We start from the raw sequence: 24,757 nt of genomic DNA, 5'->3' as shown, positions 1-24,757 counted from the left end.
AAACATACAGTTAAGGGTGAATTCCTCTTTTGCCTGTAAAGGGTTAAGAAGATCACATAACTTAGCTGACACCTGACCAACAGGACCAGTAAGGAGACAAGATACTTTCAAATCTGGGAGGGAGGAAAGTCTTTGTCTGTCTGTTGTGTGTGCTTTTGCCAGAGAAGATCAAGGAGGCAAGCCCTGTAACTCCATGAAAATTAAAAAAGGTTTGGATTTTTTTTAAGCAGAATTTTTTTATTGTTCCTTTAAACAATCAAACACAGCAAGCAGCAAATATTTGGCCACACACTTCTGAAACCCCAAATCATGTTCAGGTTTTGGCAGATTATTTCAGCTTTTTCAATTAGAAAAACCACAACAAATTTTGAAAGAAAGCAGACATTGTGATTTTTTTCTGCTTTTTAAAAACCCCTAGTTTTCGATCCAAAAAAAGTTTTGACGGAAAATATTTGTACAACCTTTTTAATGAGCTTTAGTGCCTTTTAGCACTAGCTGATGCTGAGAACCAGTGATACCTTGTAAAGGTGACTTGAAAAGAAATTCTCAAAACTGGGTTTGTGCTGAGATGCAGAAGGTTTTTAAATGTTTATTTTTCCCAGGGCAACCGGGGGCGGAGGCAAGTGTGGCAATTTTCCCCAGTGCCCCCACGAGAATACAGTATTCTATAGTATTGCAACTTTTTTTTATGGAAGGGGCACCCAAAATTGCTTTGCCCCAGGCCCCCTGAATCCTCTGGGCGGCCCTGGTTTGCGCTGCTGCAAGCTGAGGAGCAGCCTGTCCTCTGCAGCTGGGCAGGGTTGCGCTACCGGATCCTGCCTAGGGAGTGGGGGTGGCTGCTGACCGCGGGAGAGTGGCGTGAACAAGCTGAGGAGCGGCCTGTCCTCTGCAGCCGGGGCAGGGCTGTGCTACCGGCTCCGCCTTGGGGGTGGTGGCCGCTGACCGCGGAAGAGCAGCGGGAGCCAGTAGCGCGGCCCTTCCCCGGCTGCAGAGGATGGGCCGCTCCTCCTCGGCTTGTCCCCGCCGCTCTCCCACAGGCAGCGGCCACCGCCCAGGCGGGAGCCGGTAGCGCGTCCCTGCTCCAGCTGCAGAGGACGGGAGGGACATGATGCCCGGGTGGGCCGTTCTTCCTTGGCTTTTCCCCGCCTCCTCCTCTCTGCGCCACCTCCTGCCAGGGGAGGGGAGAGGGGAGCAGAGCGGCAGCCCGGGCTGAGCCCAGCTCATGCCAGGGCCAAGGCGAAGACCAAGGATGAGCGGGGCTGGGATCCAGCAGCAGCCCCAACCCCTGGCCCTGGGAGCGGTGGTGACTGGAGCTGAATCCGCCTTGGGCCAGATCCGCAGCAAGGTAAGAGTTGGGCCAGGCAGGAGGGTTTTGTTAAAATTAAATGTTAAAATTACATTAGTAGGAAATGGTTTTGTGTCACTAACTACAAATTCTCTGTTTTCATTTTTTTTAAAATTGTAAACAGTCAAAACAAAACTGCAAAGTGCAAACGTGTAAAAGCAAAAAAAATTCAGGGGGGGGCAGCCAAAATTTTTTTTGCTTGGGGCAGCAAAAAACCTAGAGCCGGCCCTGCATCTAGGAAACAGATCTCTCCAATTTTTGTATAGCATGAAGATACCACAGTGATAGGTGCCTTATCTGAGATAGATCATGGAAGATTGTACTTTGTAGAGGGTTGGGAGAAGACTGGTGTAGATCATTATGGTACATGGTATTTTGGGGAAGCGGTTGGAAGAGATTATTGTTTTGGGAGACTACACTTCATAAGAGATGTACGTCCTCTACACAGTGACCAAGAACATCTGAAAACCTCTATCTACTTAAATTTATATAATCACAGATGAGTCTACATCAGATGTATAGGATGTGACATTTTCCGTGGTCGTCTGCAGAGGCATATGTCAGTATCCAGCATCTCTTATTTAATAACTTCCTTAGTCAAAGATACATTGGTTTTTTTCTGTCTTTTTTCATAATTTTAAAGGTGGAAGAATTAACAGCCGTGATGTGTGGATTTATAACTCTCAGCTTAACATTTGGATCAGAGTTGCTTCCCTAAACAAAGGCAGATGGCGTCATAAAATGGCTGTCCTTCTTGGTAAAGTAAGAGAAATAATTAATTACTTATTATAGCTAATACATTTCCCAAATATAAGCAAAACTTAAATGTAAAACCAGGTGTAACTATTTAGAGTTAGACTGCATTCCCCATCAACTGGTATTGCTTTTAATAACCAATTAATTATGGGCTCAGTCAGGTTGGCAGTGTCCATAGAAGTTAAACTGATGTTTCCTAACTTTTGATTCTTCTTCGAGTGCTTGTTCATGTCAATTCCAATCAGGCGTGCACGCAGCATGCACAGTCATCGGAAAGTTTTCCCTTAGAAGCTCCCGTTGGGTTGGCTGTGGAGCCCCCTGGAGTGACACCTTCATGGCGCTCAATATATGACCCTGCCGACCAGGCCCCTCCTCAGTTCCTTCTTACCACCAGTGACAGTTGTTGGAACTGCAGTCGCTTGTTTAGCAAGTGCTTCCCTTAGCGTTCTTTCATATAGTTAGCTTAGCCTAGTTTAGTTGTAGTTAGTCTTAGTTGTTAGTGTATATATAGTGAGGTTTGGGAGCGGGGTTTCCCCAATCCCCAAACCTCCTCTTCCCCCTCACCCTGCATTGGGCTCCAGGGCATGCCGCGAGCCCAAGGCTTTAAACCCTGTGGAACCTGCAGCAAGCCTATGCCAGTGAGTGACTCCCACAACTCATGTCTGAAGTGTCTGGGGGAGGCACACCAGACAGAAAGGTGCAAGATCTGCAGGGCTTTCCACTCCAGAACTAAAAAGGATTTTCGATTGAGGCAGTTGCTTATGGAATCCGCCCTTCATCCCCAGTCTACTGTGGACCGCCCCGGCATCGGTACATGACACAGTGCCCAGGAAGGACTCTAGTCTAAGAGACCTTCGGCACCAGCGCTCTCCGGCACTGCAGGATGCACAGATAACCCAGCACCGCTCGCATTCACCAGTGCCATACGGGCGGCATAGAAAAGCCGACAGAGGGCGTTCCCCATGCAGAAAACAACGGGATCTGCAGGCACGATACCAGGGCGTCCCATGAAGGAGCTCTCGGCATCCAGGCAGCAAGAGTGGGTTCCATCAACTTCAGTTCCCACAAGGCGACTGTTGAGTCTGGTGCACACTGACTCCCGGGATGGGCAGTGCCAGGTGGAGGAGTTGGAATTACCTTCCACCCCGGACATGTTTGAAGCCACCAGAGACTTAACAGCGATGATGACTCCTCAGCCCCTGGTGATCAGAGATAAGCCCCCGGTGTCACCGCAACCATCGCCATCTAGAGGCAAGCTGGCCATGATGCGGCGGTCTCCCTCTCCTGCCTGGCACCGACGAGAGAGCAGCAGTGAACCCCGGCTCCAAGAGAGAACCGGCACCGACTCTCGGCACCAGTCCCTTAGCACTGGACCCTCGACACCTGTTCCCAATGCCGGATTCTCAGTTTTGGTCCCTGGCCCGGGCATCTCAACACCGGTCCCCTGCATCATCGGCACAGGTCCCTGGCGCAGTACCATGCGGCACCACCATGGTCATCTCAGTCGAGATCCGTGTCTTCAAACTCAGATGGTGACTCATACTATTCCTGTCGCAGCAGGCATAGATCTGACAAGCAACGGAGGGAGGCACCAAAGGCATGGCAACCCCAGTGTCAGCCTCTGGCGCAATGGCCTTTTTGGACCCCCTGGACTTAACATCAGGCCCAGGGCCTCCCGTTCGGTGGCCTTGAAGCACTGACCACCCCAGCCAAAGCTCAGCCTACGCCCCGTGGTTCCGAGGCAACCTTGGCACAAGCCCCACAGCCAGCGCAGGTCACAACCAAGGCAACTCTGAGGCACAACCCATTGCAAGGCCAGGCTACGGTCGCCACAAAGGCCCCAGAGGCTGAACAGGAGGAGATCAGGGAGTAAGAGGGTCAGGAGGATCCTGTACCACCTCTGATCTCTTCATCTTCAGATGGAGTGGTGGCGGGAGCTTCAACCTCGGACCCTTTCCCATTTGACCACAGGGCCTACCAGGACCTTCTACAAAGGACTGCCTGTAACATGGGTTACAGGAGGAGAAGGTGGTCAAACCTGAAGTCCCCAAGGTCAACCTCCTTGCACCAGAGGGACCATCCAGGGTAGCTCTGTCACTAATAAAAACTATCCAGAGCAATATTAAGACTCTGTGGCAAATCCCTGCCTCAATCCTGCCCACTGCCAGGGGGCTAGAGCGCAAGTACTCCGTTCCCTCCAAGGGATACGAATACCTGTTCTCTCACCTGCAACCATGCTCTCTCGTAGTATCGGTGGTGAATGAGAGACGAGGCAGCAAGAATTGGCCCCTAAATCCAAGGAGTCAAAAAGGATGGACCTTTTTGGCAGGAAAATCTACAGAACTGGGGGCTACTGCTGAGGATAGCTAACCAGCAAGCTATGCTCAGCAGGTACAACTTCAACTCGTGGGCCTCCATATTGAAGCATAAGGAGCTGATTCCACCAGACTCCATAGCTGAGTTCTCGGCTATCACTGCTGAAGGGAAGGCAGTGGTGTGAAGCTCTCTCCAGGCTTCATTGGACTCGGCAGGCTCAGCTGCCTGCATCCTTTCCTCAGGAGTAGCCATGAGGAGGAACTCATGGCTATAAGCAAACCTTCATCTGGCTCTAAAAAGGCCTTTTGAAGGGATGCCCGAGGACTGCACATCCACTATGACATTGGATCCTTCCCCCTCTTTTTATGACTCACCTATCCCACTTTTACTGTACATGGTCTCAAATAACATCAGACTGCTGGGTTCTTTGCATGGTAGAAGTGGGATATTCTCTCCAATTCTGCTCCTCCCCTCCCTCCTACCTCCCTTCCCTGTCTCTCTTCAGGGACCCTTTACATGAGCAACTCCTTATCTAGGAGGTGCAAGTGCTCATTGCAACAGGGGCAGTGGAGGAGGTTCCTCAGGAGCTAAGGGGCAAGGGATTCTGTTCCCATTATTTCCTGATCCCCAAAGCCAAAGTATGTCTCAGACCCATCCTAGACCTGTGAGGACTCAACAAATTAATGATAAAGTTGAAGTTCCACATGGTCTCCGGGGGACTAGTACACTGTCCTCAACATGAAAGATGTGTATTTTCACATAGCCATTCGACCAGCACACAGATGATTTCTCTGGTTTGTGGTTGACCAAAAACATTATCAGTTTGCGGTCCTCCCCTTCGGCCTGTCAACAGCCCCCAAGTGTTCACCAAGTGTATGTCCAACATAGCAGCCTTCCTTCGAAGGAGGCAGGTGCAGGTATACCCATACCTCGACGACTGGCTGTTCAGGGACCTCACCAGGGAGCACATGGAGTCTCAAGTCGAATTAGTCAGATATACTTTCAACAGAATGGGTCTCCTCCTCAATGTGAACAAGTCAACCTTGTCACTGACCCAAAGAGTAGAGTTCATCAGGGCGCTGCTGGACTCGGTACGGGCAAGAGTGTTTTTGTCAGAGAACTGATTCCAGGTCATGACAGACATTATTCAGGGCCTCAGGCAATTCCCGACCACCACAGCATGGAGATGCCTGAGTCTCCTCAGCTACATGGCAGCCTGCACTTACGTGGTTCTCCATGCCAAATTGAGGCTCAGGCCACTCCAGGCGTGGCTCACTTCGGCCTACCGCCCAGGACGCAACAGTCTGGATGTAGTGGTCATGGTGCCTGGGCAAGTACTCGAGTCCCTCCAGTGGTGGCTCAACCCCTGGGCAGTCTGCGAGGGAGTTCCATTCAACATCCTCCAGCCCTCCTTGGCCCCTGTAACAGATATGTCAGCTCTGAGATGGGGTGCGGATTTGGGAGACCTACAAACACAGGGCCTATGGTCACAGGAGGAGCTTCCCCTTCTTATCAGCAACAAGAAGCTCAGGGCAGTATGGTTAGCATGCCAAACCTTGTGGGCCCAGCTACGAAGTCAGTGCATGGCGGTGATGATGGACAACACCACTGCCATGTTTTACATCAACTAGCAGGGTGGATCCTCTTCCTCCACCCTATGTCGAGAAGCCCTCCAACTATGGGAGTTCTGCATAGTCCATTCCATTTACCTTGAGGCATCGTATCTCCCAGGAGTGGAGAACAAACTAGCAGACTACCTCAGCAGATCGTTCCGAAATCACGAGTAGTCCATCTGTCTGGATGTCATACACTCCATCTTCCAAGGGTAGGGGTTTCCCTAGGTTGACCTGTTTACCACCAGGAACAACATGAGGTTTCCAATGTTCTGCGCCGTCCAGCATCACTGTCCTGGCTCAATCATGGACACGTTTCTGCTTCCCTGGAGAGGCCACCTGTTGTAAGCCTTTCGCCCAATCCCTCTCATGCACAAGGTACTTCTCAAGGTCCACAGGGACAGAGCGGACGTAATTCTGGTGGCCCTAGCATGGCCCTGAAAACAATGGTACACCACACTCCTGGAACTGTGTGTGGACACTCCAGTCGAGTTACCACTGCATCCCGATCTGATCACTCAGGACCACGGTCGCCTTCACCTCCTGGACTTCCAGTCCCTCCATCTCACAGCCTGGAAGCTTCATGGTTAAACCCCATGGAGCTTCTGTGTTCAGAACCAGTAAGGGAGGTCCTACTTCGCAGTAGGAAACCATCTACTAGAGCCACATCTAGCTAAGTGGAAAAGGTTCACTTGCTGGTGTCCTCAGCAGCATACACCTCCACTACAGGAGTCTATACCACTCATTCTGGAGTACCTTCTGTACCTGAAACAACGAGGACTGGCACCGTCATTCATCAAAGTACATCTCACTGCTATCTCAGCCTTCGATCCTGGAGCGTCTGGCAGATCGGTATTTGCTAACTCCATGGTAGGCCGTTTTCTCAAGTGTTTGGAATGCCTACATCCTCAGACCAGACAGCCTGTCCCAGTGTGGAACCTCAGTCTTGTCCTCTCCAAATTAATGGGCCCCCCTTTTGAGCCAATAACGACTTGTTCCCTTCTCTGTCCATCGTGTAAGGTAGACTTCCTGGTGGCCATCACATCAGCTAGGTGAGTGTCAGAGCTAAAGGCTCTTACCTCCAATCCACCCTACACGATCTTCCACAAGGATAAGGTGCAACTCAGGCCTTACCCAGCCTTTCTTCCCAAGGTAGTGTCACTCTTTTTCATACTAGCCAAGACATTTTTCTACCTGTCTTCTATCCTAAGCCTCATGCTAGTAGTCAAGAGCAGAGGCTATACCCATTGGACGTTCGGCGAGCACTAGCATTCTACATCGAGCGCACTAAGCCATTCAGGAAATCGAACCAGCTCTTTGTAGCAGGAGCAGACAGGATGAAAGGACTCCTGGTCTCATCTCAAAGAATATCTTCCTGGATCACATCTTACAGCTGCACATGCTACAAGCTGGCCAAGGTCCCAGCCCTGGCACTTACGGCACATTCGACGAGGGCACAGGCCTTGTCAACAGTGTTCCTGGCCCAGGTCCAGATACAAGAAATTTGCAGGGAAGCAACGTGGTCCTTGGTGCATACGTTCACCACTCATTATGCTATTATCCAGCACGCCAGAGATTATGCAGCATTCGGCAGAGCGGAGCTCCAGTCAGTGTTCCCTTAACTCTGACACCACCTCTGGGGTGGAGCTTGGGAGTCACCTGATTGGAATTGACATGAACAAGCACTCGAAGGAGAAAAAATGGCTACTTACCTTCTCGTAACTGTTGTTCTTCAAGATGTGTTTTTCATGTCCATTCCAATGCCCACCCTCCTACCCCTCTGTCGGAGTAGCCGGCAAGAAGGAACCAAGCAGGGCTGGGTCGGCAGGATCATATACTGAGCGCCATGAAGGTGCCACTCCAGGGGAAAAGGGAAAACTTTCTGATGACTGAGCATGTGGCGCACATACACCTGATTGGAGTGGACATGAACAACACATGGAGCACTGTTCTGGTACATTGTGGAAGATCTAAAAGGAGATAAATGTTATGGGTACAACCGAGCAGCCAATTACACCTCTTCATAAACACACAGGTTAAGCATGTGTCCAACAATGATTTGGTACATAAAATAAAACTGGGCCTTAGACATCTTTTATCTGCAAATCCTTCACTTATGCAGTCACTAACTCAAATTAATTGTGACTTTAGCAGAATATCTGGGCCTTTTTATTTAATAATCTGCATGTATATTGAACATTTAAATCAAAATATAAATCAGTAAAGAAACTCTTATTCTTGCTGCAGTTCCAAAGGCCTATTTTATTATTCTATACAAATACAATAAATGAGATCAGCAATCCCCACAGGTTTCATTCATGAGTGTGAATGGCGATATATACACTCATCAGGGAACTGTAGTATGTGGCTTCTTACAGCACCTGCTTCAAGTTGGGATTGACCTGAGGTGAACAAATTGAGCAGAGACAGTATATCTGTCAATATGCTAATGGTAATATACTTGTCAGTCTCTTTTTCTTTACTGTAACTTATGTGATAGGCAGTCAGGTAAGAAAATATGTGACCAAAAGGTAAATCAGAGTAAAGAATGTCATTTTAGACAGGAAAGAGAGAAGTAAAAAGTTGATGAGAAAAGAGTTAAATAGTTTCTTTTTATTTCTGAATATAATTTGTAATATCAGTGACGATAATCATAGAGATTTCTTATAGAGCATGTTCAAGTAAGAAGGAAATCTAATGTCCATATTTGTAACATATATTCTGGTGTCCATTGATTCCAGTATCCCCACATACCAGTGTATGGCTGCTCTCTTGAGATTCTTTAGCTCAGAATCTTAAAAGGCAATATTCCTGTTCTTCTGCATAGAAGCTTTCTGGGGGGAAAACCTATGCATTCAAAAATATAGCAAATCAGAACTGAGGCACTGAAGCTTTGAATGAGTTTAATCCTATACTTGCTTAATTAAAACTGGAGATAAAGATAAAGAAGATGCTATTTTCTCTTTGTTTTGTATAGGTGTATGTAGTTGGAGGGTATGATGGGCAAAGTCGACTCAGCAGTGTAGAATGTTACGATTCATTTTCCAATCGATGGACAGAGGTAGCTCCACTTAAAGAAGCAGTGAGTTCTCCAGCAATAACCAGCTGTGTAGGCAAATTGTTTGTGATTGGTGGAGGTCCTGATGACAACACGTGCTCTGACAAGGTTAGTTAACTATATTTATTTCCTTTCTGCGTATCTTAATAATACTGCTAAAAATGTAAATTATACAGAGAGATATTTCAACTGAATTACAAATCTCCTGGCCCAGCCTACTGCCTGAATGCAAAGTATATATCTCACAGTAGAAAAAGCTAACTAAATAAAGCACAGTTATGCCATTAATAGTCTTTGTCGTAGTCACATCATCTTTCGCTTTGTGTGTTAAGAGCCATACAAGTTCTTAATGAAACAGCATATTTAAGTAAAGAATGTAATATACTATATAATGTATTATGTAAGTTGCTGCTGTTTAATATTTTTTGTTTTTAATGTTGCAGATGTACAGTAGGAACAAGGTGTATATTTTTGACGTAGCAATATCTTGAGTTACTTTGGGTTTTTTGTGAGGCACTCCAAATAGATACTGTTATCTTTAATCTCTTTGAATCAAAACTTCTGTATGTACCTCAAATAATAAGTTTGATTTTTGTTCATTTGTGGTGTTAAACCTAAAATGTGTTTACTTGTTTTCAGGTTCAATCATATGATCCCGATACTAATTCTTGGTTGCTCCGTGCAACTATCCCCATTGCAAAGAGATGCATAACAGCTGTATCTCTAAACAATCTAATCTATGTCGCGGGAGGGCTCACCAAGGCAATTTACTGCTATGATCCAGTTGAGGATTATTGGATGCATGTACAGAATACATTCAGCAGACAGGTAATAAACACTAAAAATACTTGGAAACATCTAAAAATGTATTTTATTTTCCTTGTATTCATAATTTGATATGAAATGAGTTTGATATGAAACTCTGTTAAATTACATCTCTCAGATTCGCTAGTTTTAGCTTTTCATTTATTAAGGTTAAGATTTTGTCATGGGTATTTTTAGTAAAAGTCATGGACAGGTCACGGGCAATAAACAAAAAGTCACGGAAGCCCACAACCTGTCCTTGACTTTCCAACACCGGCCACAGCTCCAGCCCTGGCCACTGCTCTGGCCCCTGGGGGCCGAACCAGCCCTGGCCACTGCTCTAGTCTGGGCAGCTGCTCCAGCCCTAGCTGCTACTCTAGCCCAGGCGATTGCTCCAGCCCAGGACCCAGTCCTGGCCTCTGTTCCACACCCAGCCACTGCTCCAGCCCCTGTGGCTGCTCCAGCCCAGAAGTCCACCCTGGCCACTGCTCCAGCCCTGGCGCTGTGCCTGCAGCAGGGCCAAATAGCTGCTTCAGCCCTGCTGCTCTGGTGGGGGCTGAAGCCAAAGAAGTCATGGAGTTCTGTTAAAGTCACAGAATTCATGACCTCCATGACAAAATCATATCCTTACTCTTTATAGTCTAGACACTTAAAAACAAACCATGAAACATCTAAAAGTAACACTTCAGGTGAGCGCCAATATGTTAGAATGGGCAGTCTACTTATTGGAAACCACTACGCCAATTTAACACATCCGAACATGTATTTATACTAAATTCAGTTGGATCCTTTTGTTTAGTCAAAGTATTGTTGCCTTGAAATTGATTAGAACTACAAAATGTTGTAGGAAAATGTTTTAAACAGAGCATGAAACTGGTCTGTGTAGAACTAAAAGCAGCAGAGAGCAGTGTCACAGCAATGTGTGAATGAGCCTTCTGAACAGAATTTCTGTGTGTGCCCTTCCCCTTGGGATACTATTTGTATGTCATCCTATAGCAATAAATTTCACCATGTTTTTTGAAAATCTACTAATGAAACACTGTAAAATGGAGGGGGAAATGCCCTCAAAGAGATCTGCTTCTGCCCCTTTTCCCCACTTTCCATCTCTTCCTTTTACCATTTTCTGCATAGTGTTTTCGCTTTGACTCCCTCTTTCTGTCTTGCCTTTAGGACAAAATAACTCCTAGCCTCCTTTTTTCTCTAGAACCCAGCATCTCCTTTCTTTGTCTCTTACTTACTCTGTCCCTGGCTCTGTCTTTCCTTTTTTCTAACCACTAATTGTTACCTCTCTCCCTGTTCCCAGTCCACATTTGTTACATTTAGTCTTTCCACTTTTCTCTCTTCTTTCAATCCCTCCATTCTCCACCGTTTTCTTATGTTAGCTGCTTTTGATTGTACTATCCCCAGACACTGGATATCTCATGTACAGAGTCTGAATCAGCCATACTTAGCTGCTTCAACCCCTCATAGCCTGATGCCTGAATAGCCCAAGTCTTCAGGATTATCATGCAGCTACTTCCCCGGGTTGACCAGAGGAGCAGTATCCTGCTTTCTCCAGTGGGCAGCACCAGAAGGAAATAATATAGCACCAAGCTATCTCCTTTTGGTAGTCAAAATGCTGTACTATCTCTCCAACCTTGAATAGGGTTTGGGTTTTGTAAGTAGTCTTGTATTTGTTTGTGTATTTGATAAACAGGAAAACTGTGGCATGTCTGTGTGTAACGGCAAAATCTATATCCTTGGTGGAAGACGAGAAAATGGAGAAGCCACAGACACCATTCTTTGTTATGATCCTGCAACAGGCATCATCACGGGAGTAGCAGCCATGCCCAGGCCAGTATCGTATCATGGCTGTGTGACTATTCATAGATACAATGAAAAAGGCTTTAAACTGTAAAGAAAGGAAATCTTATGAAAGAATGCAGTGCCTTGGTACAGGACAGAATTTCAAAGATTCATAAAATGGGAAACTGACTTTTCCTTCAGTGTCATATGAAACTAAATATCCATGTGCCTTTTAAAAAAAATGTTTTCAGTTAATTAAAAGGTTAAAAAAAAATATCTACAAACATATCCAGGACCCGTTCAGCCATTTCTGGCATGATAGAAGTGAACTAATATTTACACAGTTTTCCCCTTTTTTGTGATCAGTAATTAAAATTTGGGATGTTGTGTAGGGAATGTGCCTTCACAAATAGCTGTGCCTATATTTTAAGGACTGATGTCTGTATTATTTTTTCAGTTATTTCAGAGTCTGTTAATTGAAAATATTTAACCAAATCGACCTACAAAAAATGTGTTGGTTTAAAAGAGTGCATATCATTCTGATCAACAGGCATGATGCAGTGTTGTTGTAGCCATGCTGGTCCCAGGATATTAGAGAGACAGAGTGGGTGAGGGCAATATCTTTTATTGGGCCAACTTCTGTTGGTGAGAGAGACAAGCTTTTGAGATTATTTAGAGCTGAAGAAGAGTTCTGTGTAAGTTCAAAAGCTTGTCTCTCTCACCAGAAGAAGTTGGTCCAATAGAAGATATTATCTCACTCACCTTGTCAGAATGATGTTCTTTTATCAGAAAATTGCTTGGCTTACCAAATAGACTTTTTCATGATCACCCACTACTATAGATTTTTTTAAATGCAATGATTCATAGGAAATAAATATTAAAACCTTTGAGAAATAATGTTCCTCTGTAAATTGATAGGGAATAGAGTGGCATCATGGTTGTTCTCTGAGCTACTGCAAAAAGTTGCAGTAACTATTGTTTTCATAATAACAGACCTTAGTGTTGCTAATAATTTATTATAAGTCGTACAAATATTGGACTACATGCATATGAAAAAATAATGACCCTTGCAGCATAGGCACACTTCTGTGAAGCAGTTTTGTATCCCAGTTCTGACCTCCTTGAGTTGTAGAGCTGAAGTCTGCTAGTTCCTGGTATCATTCTTTGCTAACTGCAAGGTACCTTTCATCATTCTACTGCATGAATAGACCCCTAGTCAAGGGGATATTCTAACTTCATGAATTCCACAGTGTAAACTCTGTGTTGATAGAAAGAGCTAGGGACTACAGGCCTAACTCTGCTGTTTTATAAATTGATCTTTGTGGTACCTCGTTATGCGAAGTTCCAGGATATCTGCCAACTCTGCTTCTACAGATTTCTTCAGACAATCACATTTTCCAGTGCTATTGAGCTCCCATAAACCCTATAGGGGGCACGTGTGGACCTGAAAATTTCCCCACTTCACCAGAACACTACCCAGGGACCCATCCATTTAACCATGTGACTGTGTGAGGAGTATATTTTAACTTGTTTAGTTTTGAAGGCTTAGAGACTTCCAAAGTATCCTCTGAAATTTTGGCCCATTGCTTTTCAATGAAACTGAAAATCTTGCTGAAGATATTCCTCCCATTCCTGCTTAGATCTCTATAACAGAACTATATGTTTGTATAGTTGGGGCACAAATTCATGAAACTGTACATAGAGCTTTGGAGTTTGCATGTGGAAGGGATGCTCGCTCCTTGCACCAATTTCCCACCAGAAGGCAGGAAGTTACACCATATCCTCTATCCCCATGAAGTTTCTCCTTACTTTAAGAACATAAGAATGGCCATACTGGGTCAGAACAAGGGTCCATCCAGCCCAGCATCCTGTCTGCCGACAGTGGCCAATGCCAGGTGCCCCAGAGGGAGTGAACCTAACAGGCAATGATCAAGTGATCTCTTTCCTGCCATCCATCTCCATCCTCTGACAAACAGAGACTAGGGACACCATTCCCTTTGAACTTCTTTTATGAGGAATTCTGAGGATAGCTGCCAGCCAGGAAAGCAGACAGTACTGGAGCAGATGAACGCAAAGGGCCTCTTCAAGGACAACCCTAATCTCTAGCAGACCCAGGAGATTTATGGGTTCTGAACTCTTTGTTCAGTCTGTAGGGAATAGGAACAAACCACATGTCTGGAACATAATCTGTTCTCCTTGGAATTTCTTCTCCATCTCCTTCCCACAAGTTTTCCCATGAAATAGGTATTCTGGCTCTTGGCGTGGAAATGACTCATTTAGAGAGTCATCATTTTCAGTACCGAGTTACTGGTGACATTATAAAGGAGCACTGAGCATTAACTGCGCATTCTGCCTTTTCATCTGTAACCTCAGGAATGTATGCAGATACTGAGGTAACTAGTGAATCAGTCCCTGAGTGTATACACCCAGGTGGACCTAAATTGGAAGAAATGGAGTAGTGTAAGAAAAGTGAATCAGATAAATTAATCGTTTTTTGGATTTCTTGGGTCCCTGTTCACCAAGCCAGACTTTGAAAATATAATTCCAGCACCCGTGAATAAGGTCCATTGACAGCAATGGTAGTTGCACAGTAACTGTTTTGTAGTAACATGGTAAATAGTTTGTGCCATCATTGTAAGTGAAAACATAATTATGGAAGGAACACCTGATTAGAAATAAGATATTAAGATAGATTTCCATTTCCCCCAACTTCCTTCCTTTTTGTATTAAGATACTGACTGTTGATTGTTATAGTAATCTGTTCTGAAATGTTTTTTATTTAGTAGATATATTATAATGTTATTTGTGTGGTGATTACTTTTTATTTGTGTTCATAAGACTCTGTAAATACAAACACATTGCTTTCCTTGTGTCTGAAGATTCAGTTTATAGTCTAGAATGTTGTCTTTTCTATGTTAACTGTTTACATGTATCTTATTACTGTTACATATTAATTTTGAAAGTAGCTGTTTACTATACTAGTAAATACAGACATTTAGATATAGAAGAAACTTTTTTGCATGCAGCTTTTTAGACCCTGTACCAGTAATGGAAGAGTTAGTGTGTTGAGTATAGCTAAAATGGCAGAAGTAATTTATGCAGTAATTCCTTTTTAAGTGAACAGTCAATATTTAATATTTTTGACTCAGTACATATATAGTTGAAGTTATCACCCATTCTGTCAAAATAATAATTTTTAAAATGTAAAAGAAAACTACTTGTTATTGAAAATCTAACATGTTCTAGAGGGATCTATTATATATGGAGCCACTTTCTTGGGTCACTTGTTCTCCAAGACATTTCAGTTAGGGACAGATGGATTCAAAGATTCACCATCATGCAAACCCATTTGATTGGATCTTACATGCCCTGATGGACACACAAAAAAATCTACTTGCATTCCTTGAGAGAAGATACAGAAGTACCTTTCAGTATAATCAAAAGATCTTCATGATGAAAAGTCACAACTTGTGCTAGCTCCCAGGGAATGAGATCTTCTCAAGGATATAATTTCAAAATAGCTATGTTTGGGAAGCAGGGCAAAATCTTTTCTAGCTATTCCACCCATTTAAAAACTCAGTGTGAAGTGTTTATTTAATATTTAGCTAACAGAGAAAAGTAATTTCCTTAAATCTCATAGCTTTAAAAGAAGCTAGATTAAATGTTTTCCTTCTGAGTTTTGATGTTCATGAGCTTTGTCACTCCACTTTTCGGAATCTTGGCATTGACTGAAAAGAACATTGGTACTTAATTGCAACTTGATTTAATTTAAGTAGTGCATCCTAGGGAGGTCTACAACCTTTTGCTTTTAAACACAGCATGCATGACATCAGTTTTATAGTCATCAGCACGTCGTGTTTCCTAGAGTCTAGTAGTTGCTCATTTTCTGGTCAGTTCGCTCATACCCCGTATGCCTTCAGAGTAGGCTGAACTTGTGGGACCTCTTCCATTTGTACCATTGGATAGTTCATCTTGCAGTGTGTGCATCCTATATGATCCAAGGATTAAGCACTGTGTTTTCTCTCCTAACAGTGGAAGTTCAACATATTACTGATTTTTGCCTCATGCGCTAATACAACAGCATTAAAAATTGTTTTGATATTCTTACTCCATGGTGCACAGATACCTTTAATTCAGGAGATGTTGATATGGACTCCTCCTATATTAATTCACCCAGAATTTTTATAGGGTTTTCAACACTCTGTAAGCTTCAGGGAAAGGCTGATGATGGAGGAAAAGGAAGTGTTCATCTTCACAGAGGAGAAGTTCAAAGAGGAAACTTTGGACATCTGTGCTTTAAAGCAGGAGACACTGGTGATTGTTAGCTATTCTCTAGAAGACAGACTGAGTTCACTGCCTTATCTTGTGTGATTAGTCAGGTTATCCTGCTTAAATTGATAAGGTGCCAGGACACAAGATGAGAAATAATCAATTTCTTACTATTTAAGACTCTTCTCCTCCTCCACAATGTGTTGATGGTGCACTGGACCTTCATTGTTCCCTACCATAAAGGGGAGGTGATGGAGTTACAAACTAATTCTCATTCCAGTTCAGAAGAAAATTAATAGAAAGAATCTGAATAGATGGGTGGGAGAGGTAACAGATAAATTCCAGTGCATTCATTTGATAGTTGAGGTTGCTGTAACCAGGACTTTCTAGACACTCTTACAGTTCATGATCTCAGATATTGACTCATTTAACAAAACAACATCATGTTTGGCAACTCGTTGTCTTCAGCTTCAGAGAAAAAGATGCACATGTTGATATGCTTGTGGTCCTTCTAGTGATGAAGCTCAGGAGGGTTCAGTTTTCTTACTTGCTCAATTTGGACAACGTTTTCTTTACTGTTGAAGGTGGCAATCACCAATTCAAGCAGATTATAAAACTTGCTAGACTTTGGCCTGGTCTACACTGGGTGGTGGGGGTGGGGGTCAATGTAAGATATGCAACTTCAGCTACAAGAATAGCGTAGCTGAAGTTGACATATCTTATTTCGACTTACCTCCCATCCTCACAGTGTGAGATCGACGGCCACGGCTCACCTGTCGACTCCGCTTCCGCCTCTCGCCCTGGTGGAGTTCCGGAGTTGACGGGGAGCACCTTCGGGGATTGATTTATCGAGTCTAGACGAGACGCGATAAATCGATCCCTGATAGATCGATCGCTACCCGCTGATCCGGCAGGTAGTGTGGACATATCCTTTGTCACTCAGAAGCAAGGCAGATGTTTTCATTTGAACTTATTCTTTTGCACATGAGAAGGTACAAATTAAATTTGTTGGTGTGCCTGATTAAAAAGTCTCTGTCCTAAGTACTGAAAGAGAATCTGTTAGGCAAGGTATAATTTCAGGAAGAAGTTTGATATCTGGCATGGAGCCAAATAATTATATTCACATATCTTGCATACAAGTGTTTTGTTGTTGTTGTTTTTACATAGTCTAGCCTTCAGGTAGCCTCAGTAAAAATTCCCTGCAATCTTAGCTTTTTCTGAATGTCTAGATTCAATCAATACTATTGCAAAAATAGAAGCCAGCCTTCCACTGTCCCTCCAGGCCAGATCTGTCAGTCACGAGTTCTCAAGGCACTGACAACACATGGCAGCAGTTTTTCATAACTGATGTTATGTACAAGAGTCCAGGTAATTTAGGAGTGTGTATCCATAGATAACATTGCCTGAGAGTTTTATTTACAGGAAATTCTCCTCTTTATCATATCATAATGCTTCAGTCAATATTTTTAATTATTTGTGTGTATGTATTATGTGTGTGTGATTAGATTTTCTGATCATTTTATGATAGTGCTTATGATGATCTTTTACAAAAATGATAAATAGGTAAAGCCACTGTGTGCTGCATGTAGGTAGCTGTACTTAAGTGATGGTGGCAGATATGTAATTGCAGCTTCTTTTGTACCACTGGTTCCAAAGAAAAGAATGTGTTTAAAGTTGCCAAAATATTTGTGCCTTGAACTCACTAATATTTCATCTACTTTCAGTATGAGCTTGTATTGTTCCTCCCGAATATTTTGTGAAGGTCAGTTTTACTGCCCAGAACAGTAATGTCCTTGTCAATGACAGTAATCTCTACATTCATTAATTTAAAGCACAATTAAATCAATTTATGCAGAATATGTAAATTTTGGGTTTTTTTAAAGTGATGGGGGATTTAATTGTTGGGGGGATGTAATAGTGTGCTTTTTCCATTCTCTATTTTCTGTTTCCAGAACTCCCACTGTGACAAAGGAGAGTAATGTTGCTGTTTTTAGCCAACTGTCCTTAATGTGCACAGTGCATTTTTTGTTAGTATCTTAGTTCAGGACTTGGCTGAAATTTCTGTCAGAAATATCTTGTTTAGGACAACACATTTCCCGCTCCGCCCCCTTTCCTTCCCCTTCCACCCCAAAGTATGTAATATGAAGCAACTGTATAATGCAACCTGGCAATAAGTGAGACTAAGAGACTTGAATACAATGTATTGGTATTCATTTCATATGAGTGAGCACATGACACAAGTGTCTATTCTCCTTTCAGTGCACACCCACATAATAACTTTGAGTCATATTAATAGGCGTTACCTCTCCAGCGAAAGAGAATACACCCACTAAACAACAGATATACTTTCCTCACCTGGGGTTATGTTTTGTGTTTTCCTTTTTGGAAGCAGTTCATTGTTGTTGTTGGGTTTTGTGGGGGGAAGGGGGAAGGGGGTGTTGGCCAGTTTCCTTATGTACAGAACATTAAAACATTTTGTTCCTCCAAGAGCTAATGTCATTTTCAGGAACAAATTGGTACAGCACAAATCAGATCTGAACAAAAGTGCAGACCACTTAACATGTACCAGAATCAGCTGAATATTACCTTGCACAAAGCCAGTTTTAGAGATCTTCACTTTATGTTGGCTGTGGAAAAAGATGCCTTTTTGTAATGTAGCACAGAATTTCAATAACATGTTATGTACTTGTTCTATTTAAATGTATTTCTTGCATAATTCTTTTTTAAAAAAATTAAGTTCAGTGTATCTAATAAACATTTGTCTTTTGAATATTGCTTTGTGTGTTGTGCTTAGCCCATGGAAGAATCCACTAGTGGAGGCTTGGTTGGGGAGGGAGGAAACTGCAGATCCCCCTGGCAGAGTTTTCCCAGATTGTTTAGTTTGATGGTGAGTTCCCCGCACCTCTGAATCCTCCTCCTCTCTGTCTCGATGGCTTTCCCTGCAATGTACACGTGCACGCACACACACTCTCTGTAAAAGGGAAGGAGCACAGAACACTTAATGCAGCCTCAGATCACACACACACACACACACCACTTAATGCAGCACAGACCCCATCCCCTCAGAGTCCAAGGTGCAAATGCAGCTCACTCCCTGTGTCTATGTGAGTAAGAGGAGATCTGTAGCCAACCCCTTAACATCTTATTGCAAACTTCTTATAGGTTTGGTTCAGACTAAGATGTCTCCAGTGTGGGCATCCACAAATGGAAAATGTTGCCTTAAGAATGCTGATTTCAGGATTAAGGAGTAAGCAGATTATATTACTAAAGTTGAACGAAGGTAGAAAAACTATGAAAAATAAAAACATGAGATGTTTGTCTAAACACAATTTTTATAGATTACTGGACTCCATTGAGACCCAAGCAGCCATCATTACCTTCCCCTCTCTTATTTAATATATTTCAAGAGGTGGGTGTACAGTGCTTGTACTTCCAAAGATACTATTCCATCACTGCTTGGGACCCGATACTCAGTATAGTCCAAGACATATCTAAAACTAATAAAGTCAATTATTGCAGAATTGATAATAGACACCATTTATATTGCAATGGGAGTAATTTAAATGCTGGTGCTGCTCTTACCCAAGAGCAGATGTGTCATAAACAGACAATAAAGGGTTAATTCCTCTTTTACCTGTAAAGGGTTAAGAAGTTCACATAGCCTAGCTGACACCTGACCAGAGGAACCAATGTGCAGACAAGATGTTTTCAAAGAGAGAGGAGGGAAATCAGTCTTTGGTCTGTTCAGAAAAGTTTGTGCCGGTGTGAAGGATCCAGGAATCAGCCATCTAACATTTTTTTAAAGTAGTATTTAGAGAAGGAATGTAGGTAGATTATGTTTATTTTCTCTTGTGACTTTTTTGCATAGAGGGAGAATCAAATTGGATTTCTTTGTGTAACTAAGGTTTTGCCCAGAGGGACATCCTCTGTGTTTTGAATCTGTTGTCTGTGAGAGTAGCTTGCATGCTAATCTCACAGAGGTATTCCTTTCACCCTTTTTCTTTAATTAAAAGTCTTCTTTTAAGAACCTGATTGATTTTTCCTTGTCTTAAGATCCAAGGGTTTTTTGGATCTGGGCTCAACAGGATTTGGTGGGAGGTGAATCAGTCTCAATTCTGCCAGGAAAAGTGGGGTAAAGACTGGGGAAATATTTGGGGGGAAGACAGAGTTTCCAAATGACTCTCCCATAAACATTTGTTTAAACTATTTGGTGGTGGCAGCTACTAGATCTAAGCTGATAAATAAGCTTAGGGGTTATCTCATGCAGATCCCCACATCTGTACCCTAAAGTTCAGAGTGGGGGTGACACCTTGACAAGATGAAGGGCCTGATTCAAACTTACATGAGAAAATTTAAGTATTCCCATTTGTTTCTGTGGAGCTGAATCAGGCCTGCTAGTGATGTGTGAGACTAAGTATTTTACCCATCAGGTATATAGCATTTTTAAATAAATGTTTTGTAATGGGAACCATCAAGTTTGCCGTGCCAGCAGTGTACTTGCCGCCTCAGTGTTTCACAATGAGGCCAGAGTGTTTCCAGCATCATTTGTGAGAACCAAATTAATCTTATCCAGACATTAAAAATGAATTAAAACTCTCAGAAAATGAGTGAGCTCCGCACTGACAGAAGTAATCTCACATGAAAGAGCAGACTGCTGTTTACAAAACAATGAAAATAAATACATTTGTAGGTATCTGGAAATTGTTCTTAGAACACATTAAATCTTGAAAACAGCAGGCTCACAGTATTAATCATTTCAATAGCTCCCCGTATTTTCCCCTCCTTTTCCTTTAAGCAGAGAATAGAAAGAAAATAAAACCAAACTAAAACATATTCATAACATTATTGAGGAAAAGGGTATAAACTAAAAAACGTGTCTTGGGAACATTTGTTCATTTGAGTTGTTCCATTGCCCTTGATTGACACTAATCACAGAAATGATTGTGGGATCAGGGCCTGAGCGGCAGAACCTGAAAACATTTTTTGCCTGACTATTGGTACTGAAGCCAATTAGAGATGACAGGGTTTGCAGGATCTGACCCTAAATATCATATAATACAGCAGAATCTTTGCTGATCCCCATTGCAAATTAGAAAATAAGGGTCCAGTTCTCATACCTTTAATGCTGTTGGGTAACAGTTTACTCTGGAGTCAATGGGAGTATTTGTGGAGCAAGGTACTGTTTGACATGATTATTGGTATCTGAATCTGGCCCTAAGTGAAAGAAAGAAAGAAAGAAAGAAAGGACACCGCAAAATTAATCTTGCTGATTTATTTTGACAATTCAAGTTCTCATTTAGTATATTGTGAAATACTATAAACAGTAAACAGAGTGTAGTATATTTTATAAGGAAAAAAAATCTTTGTAATATGAGTTTGCTGCAACTCACTGCTAATAAGTCTTTGCAGACAAGCTAGGAGTGCTACTTTTTGTGCAAATTATCGTGTGTGAAATAAGATTTTACTTTCATTTCCTGAGTTGTTTTTTGTCTTGCATCTTGATCTGTTTATACTTTATTTCCTGTTATGTACTTTTTTGTAATAATCATGTTTTTTAATAATCATGCGCTTTTCACTATTTACTGTTTTTTAAAAAAAAAATTTAAATGTTGCTTTGAAATTATGTGATATGTAAAATACCTAAACCAAATATGCTTATTTATTATTTTTCCTTTCTTTTTCTGGTCTTGAAGGATATTTATTGTACTACATAATTACTAGTCTTTCCCTTCCCTTCCCAAGTAATGGTGGACAATATGTATGCTAAGAAGGACTTAAAATAATGAAGTCTGAACACTATGCAAAATTAGTATCTTTTAATTTGGGATAATAGGTCCTGAATACCCTTTGTAATTATAAAGGAATCTTTTTATGTATGTATTTTTTCTATTTTCCAAACACTGGTTAAAAAAGAAACACCAAACCCAATTCCAAAACAAAAATGGAAATTTAAATGCACTTAATTTGATATTTATATTGTGATGCTGGTAAACAAGGTGTCAGTTCTTGCCAAGGCTGTAGGTGTTAGCTGAGCACTGACAAATTCATAGCTGGAAACCAGACCAGCTCACCTGTGTTAATATTGTTTAAGATAGGCGTTAGACTTGTAAAGATGTGTGTAGACTCTATAAAATGCTTGTAAGTTGTGACATGCATTAATCTTACTTGTAAAGTCTGTATCCCATGCTATAAGGTAATATGAACGTTTTGCTTTATAATTGTAAAAATGCCTCCTCTGAGCTTGTGAACGTAGGCAGGAAGAGTGGTTCTCCCCGTCCCATCCCAGCCATCAAGAAGGACTATCAAGACTAAATGGCAATTGTAGAACAAAAACTTTTGTTGATTGCCCCATCCACCCATGAAGTTATGGGCAGGCGCTCTCGTTCCATCAGTTTGGATGCTGGGGGAAGAGCATATATAGATGCTCACAAGAAGAAATGGTTCTCTCTTTGCTGTTTGGACTCTCACAAGGGTTGGAGCTAAGAAACAAAAGAAGAGTTCTTGAGGATCAGCCTGGGTTAGCCCTAAAAGACATTCAGTGGACAGACTATTACATCTCTGTCACTTTTTGGAACATAAGACTGTGACTCATCTGTGCTTATATGTTGTTTGCTTTAACCTGTAAATAACTCTCTCATTTCTTTTTCCTAGTTAATAAACCGTTTACTATAGAATTGGTTACCAGCATTGTCTCTGGTGTGAGATCTAAGGTACAAATTGATCTGGGAAAGTGTCTGGTCCCTTGAGACTGGGAGAAACCTCAGTATTTTGTGATTTTTGTGTAAGTGACCATTTATCACTATGTCCAGCTTGCCTGGGTGGCAAGATAGTCTGCAGTGCCCAAGGGGACTGCCTGTGACTCCATGGTAAAACTGTTACAGTGATCCAGGAGTTAACATTTGTTACTGGGTTGGTGAAATCTAATTATAGAACACACCACCAGTGTGGGGTGTCTGCCCTGCTTTTTGACAGTCTGCTCTCAGGTTGGCACTCACAGTCTTGAACCACTCCAGACAGCGTGCGATATTATGAGGTGAATACCATTTCCTTAGTGCAGATATTTATTCTTAATGTTGGCAAGAGGCTACCAAATAACCAAAATGTGCCACTGATGTATGTTAAAATTTGTTCATTTGCATTGTGATTACACTGATGGGCCCTATCATGGATCAGGGCCCCGTAGTGCACTATAAACACAGAACAAAGGATACATCCACACTACCCGCCGGATCAGCGGGTAACGATCGATCTATCAGGGATCGATTTATCGCATCTCGTCTAGACGCAATAAATTGATCCCCAAATGTGCTCCTGTCGACTCCAGAACTCCACCAGGGCAAGAGGCGGAAGCAGAGTCGATGGGGGAGCCGTGGCCGTCGATCCCATGCCATGAGGACGGGAGGTAAGTCGAAATAAGATACGTCGACTTCAGCTACACTATTCCCGTAGCTGAAGTTGCATATCTTACATCAACACCCACCCCTCCCCTCCCTCAGTGTAGACCAGGTCAAAGAGACTATTCCTGCCCTAAAGACACAATGAGTGGTTATAACAAATAGACAAGTACTACAAAATGAGACAATACTGGTCAATAATGGAAAACAGTCATCACAGCACAGTGGATGCCTAATCACTGTCCTGTTTTTATATGCATCATGTCAGAAGACAGTTTAAGGAGGGATTGGAAGGATAATGAAATAGCTTTGCAGATGTTTACAGGGAGCTCCTCCCATGGGTGAGGGACAGCATGGAAGAAAGCAGAAAGTTTTTCTTTGGGAAGAACTCACAGTGCAGAAATAACAAGCCTCATCTAACTTGATCAGCTCTGGAATAGATACATACATTTTCCAGAATGGTGAAAACCTTTGTGCTGCCTGGTGTCTCAACCAGCTCTCCCTCTTGACAAGAAAACATAAATTACTATCCTTATCTGAAATGTATCATCTGTCTCCCCTCCTTCCCAATAAATCAATTTCATATGATTCCAGTTTATGCTGCTGATCCTTTTAGAGAAAACATATCCTATATTGTCAGTCCTAAACCCTTTTAACCAGCTTTGCAAAATGACTTCTCTTTGGCCTGGTCTGCACTATGGGGTTAGGTCGAATTTAGCCACGTTAGGATGATTTAAAAATGAATGCATCCACAAAACCAACCCCGTTCCGTCACCCTAAAGGGCTCTTAAAATCAACTTCTGTACTCCTCCCCGGCGAGGGGAGTAGCGGTAAAATCGACTTTGCTGGGTCGAATTTGGGGTAGTGCGGATGCAAATCGACTGTATTAGCCTCTGGGAGCTATCCCAGAGTGCTCCATTGCGACCGCTCTGGACAGCACTTTGAACTCTTATGCACTAGCCAGTTACACAGGAAAAGCCCCAGGAACTTTTGAATTTAATTTCCTGTTTGGTCAATGTGGCAAACTCAGCAGCACAGGTGACTATGCAGTCCCACCAGAATCGTAGAGTGTAGAATGTTTCTACACTCCCTCTATCAAGTCTGTCCCTGAGCTTATTGCAGATTAGAAGGCGAAAAAAATGCACTCACGATGACATGTTTTCCGAGCTCATGCAGTCGTCCCGCACTGATAAGGCACAGCTTAATGCGTGGAGGCATTCAGGGCAGAGGCCAGGAAAGAATTAACTGAGCGCTAAGAGCGGAGGCAGGACGCGATGCTGAGGCTAATGGGGGAGCAAACGGACATGATGAAGCGTCTGTTGGAGCTGCAGGAAAGCCAAGAGCACAGACCCCCGCTGCATCCACTGTATAACTGCCTACCCTCCTCCCCATGTTCCATAGCCTCCTCACCCAGACG

General features: G+C 42.9%; 1 protein-coding gene and 1 long non-coding RNA gene across 5 annotated transcripts in view; one reads left to right on the top strand and one right to left on the bottom strand.

Annotated features, from left to right (window-relative positions):
- KLHL24 (kelch like family member 24) overlaps positions 1–18,716 on the top strand; it is a 47,811-nt gene extending 29,095 nt beyond the window's left edge. For all 4 annotated transcript variants that reach the window (XM_039486896.1, XM_039486899.1, XM_039486897.1 and 1 more), the window contains exons 4-7: positions 1,989–2,107; positions 9,008–9,196; positions 9,728–9,916; positions 11,589–18,716. In XM_039486896.1, coding sequence (XP_039342830.1) covers positions 1,989–2,107; positions 9,008–9,196; positions 9,728–9,916; positions 11,589–11,789 — 698 coding nt within the window. In that variant the 3' untranslated portion in view covers positions 11,790–18,716. The remainder of the gene's footprint in view (positions 1–1,988; positions 2,108–9,007; positions 9,197–9,727; positions 9,917–11,588) is intronic.
- Positions 18,654–24,591, bottom strand: LOC120371282. The gene is made up of 3 exons (XR_005584250.1): positions 24,490–24,591; positions 21,064–21,160; positions 18,654–18,917 (listed from the first exon to the last, which is right to left on the bottom strand). It is a non-coding gene; the product is annotated as an uncharacterized LOC120371282 (long non-coding RNA).
- Between the last annotated feature and the right edge of the window lie 166 nt (positions 24,592–24,757).

This window comes from Mauremys reevesii, linkage group 9 (genome assembly GCF_016161935.1).
Source record: "Mauremys reevesii isolate NIE-2019 linkage group 9, ASM1616193v1, whole genome shotgun sequence".
NCBI classification, from domain to species: Eukaryota; Metazoa; Chordata; order Testudines; family Geoemydidae; genus Mauremys; species Mauremys reevesii.
The sequence above is the reverse complement of the archived record's forward strand: the minus strand, read 5'-3'. Positions and strand labels throughout refer to the sequence as shown.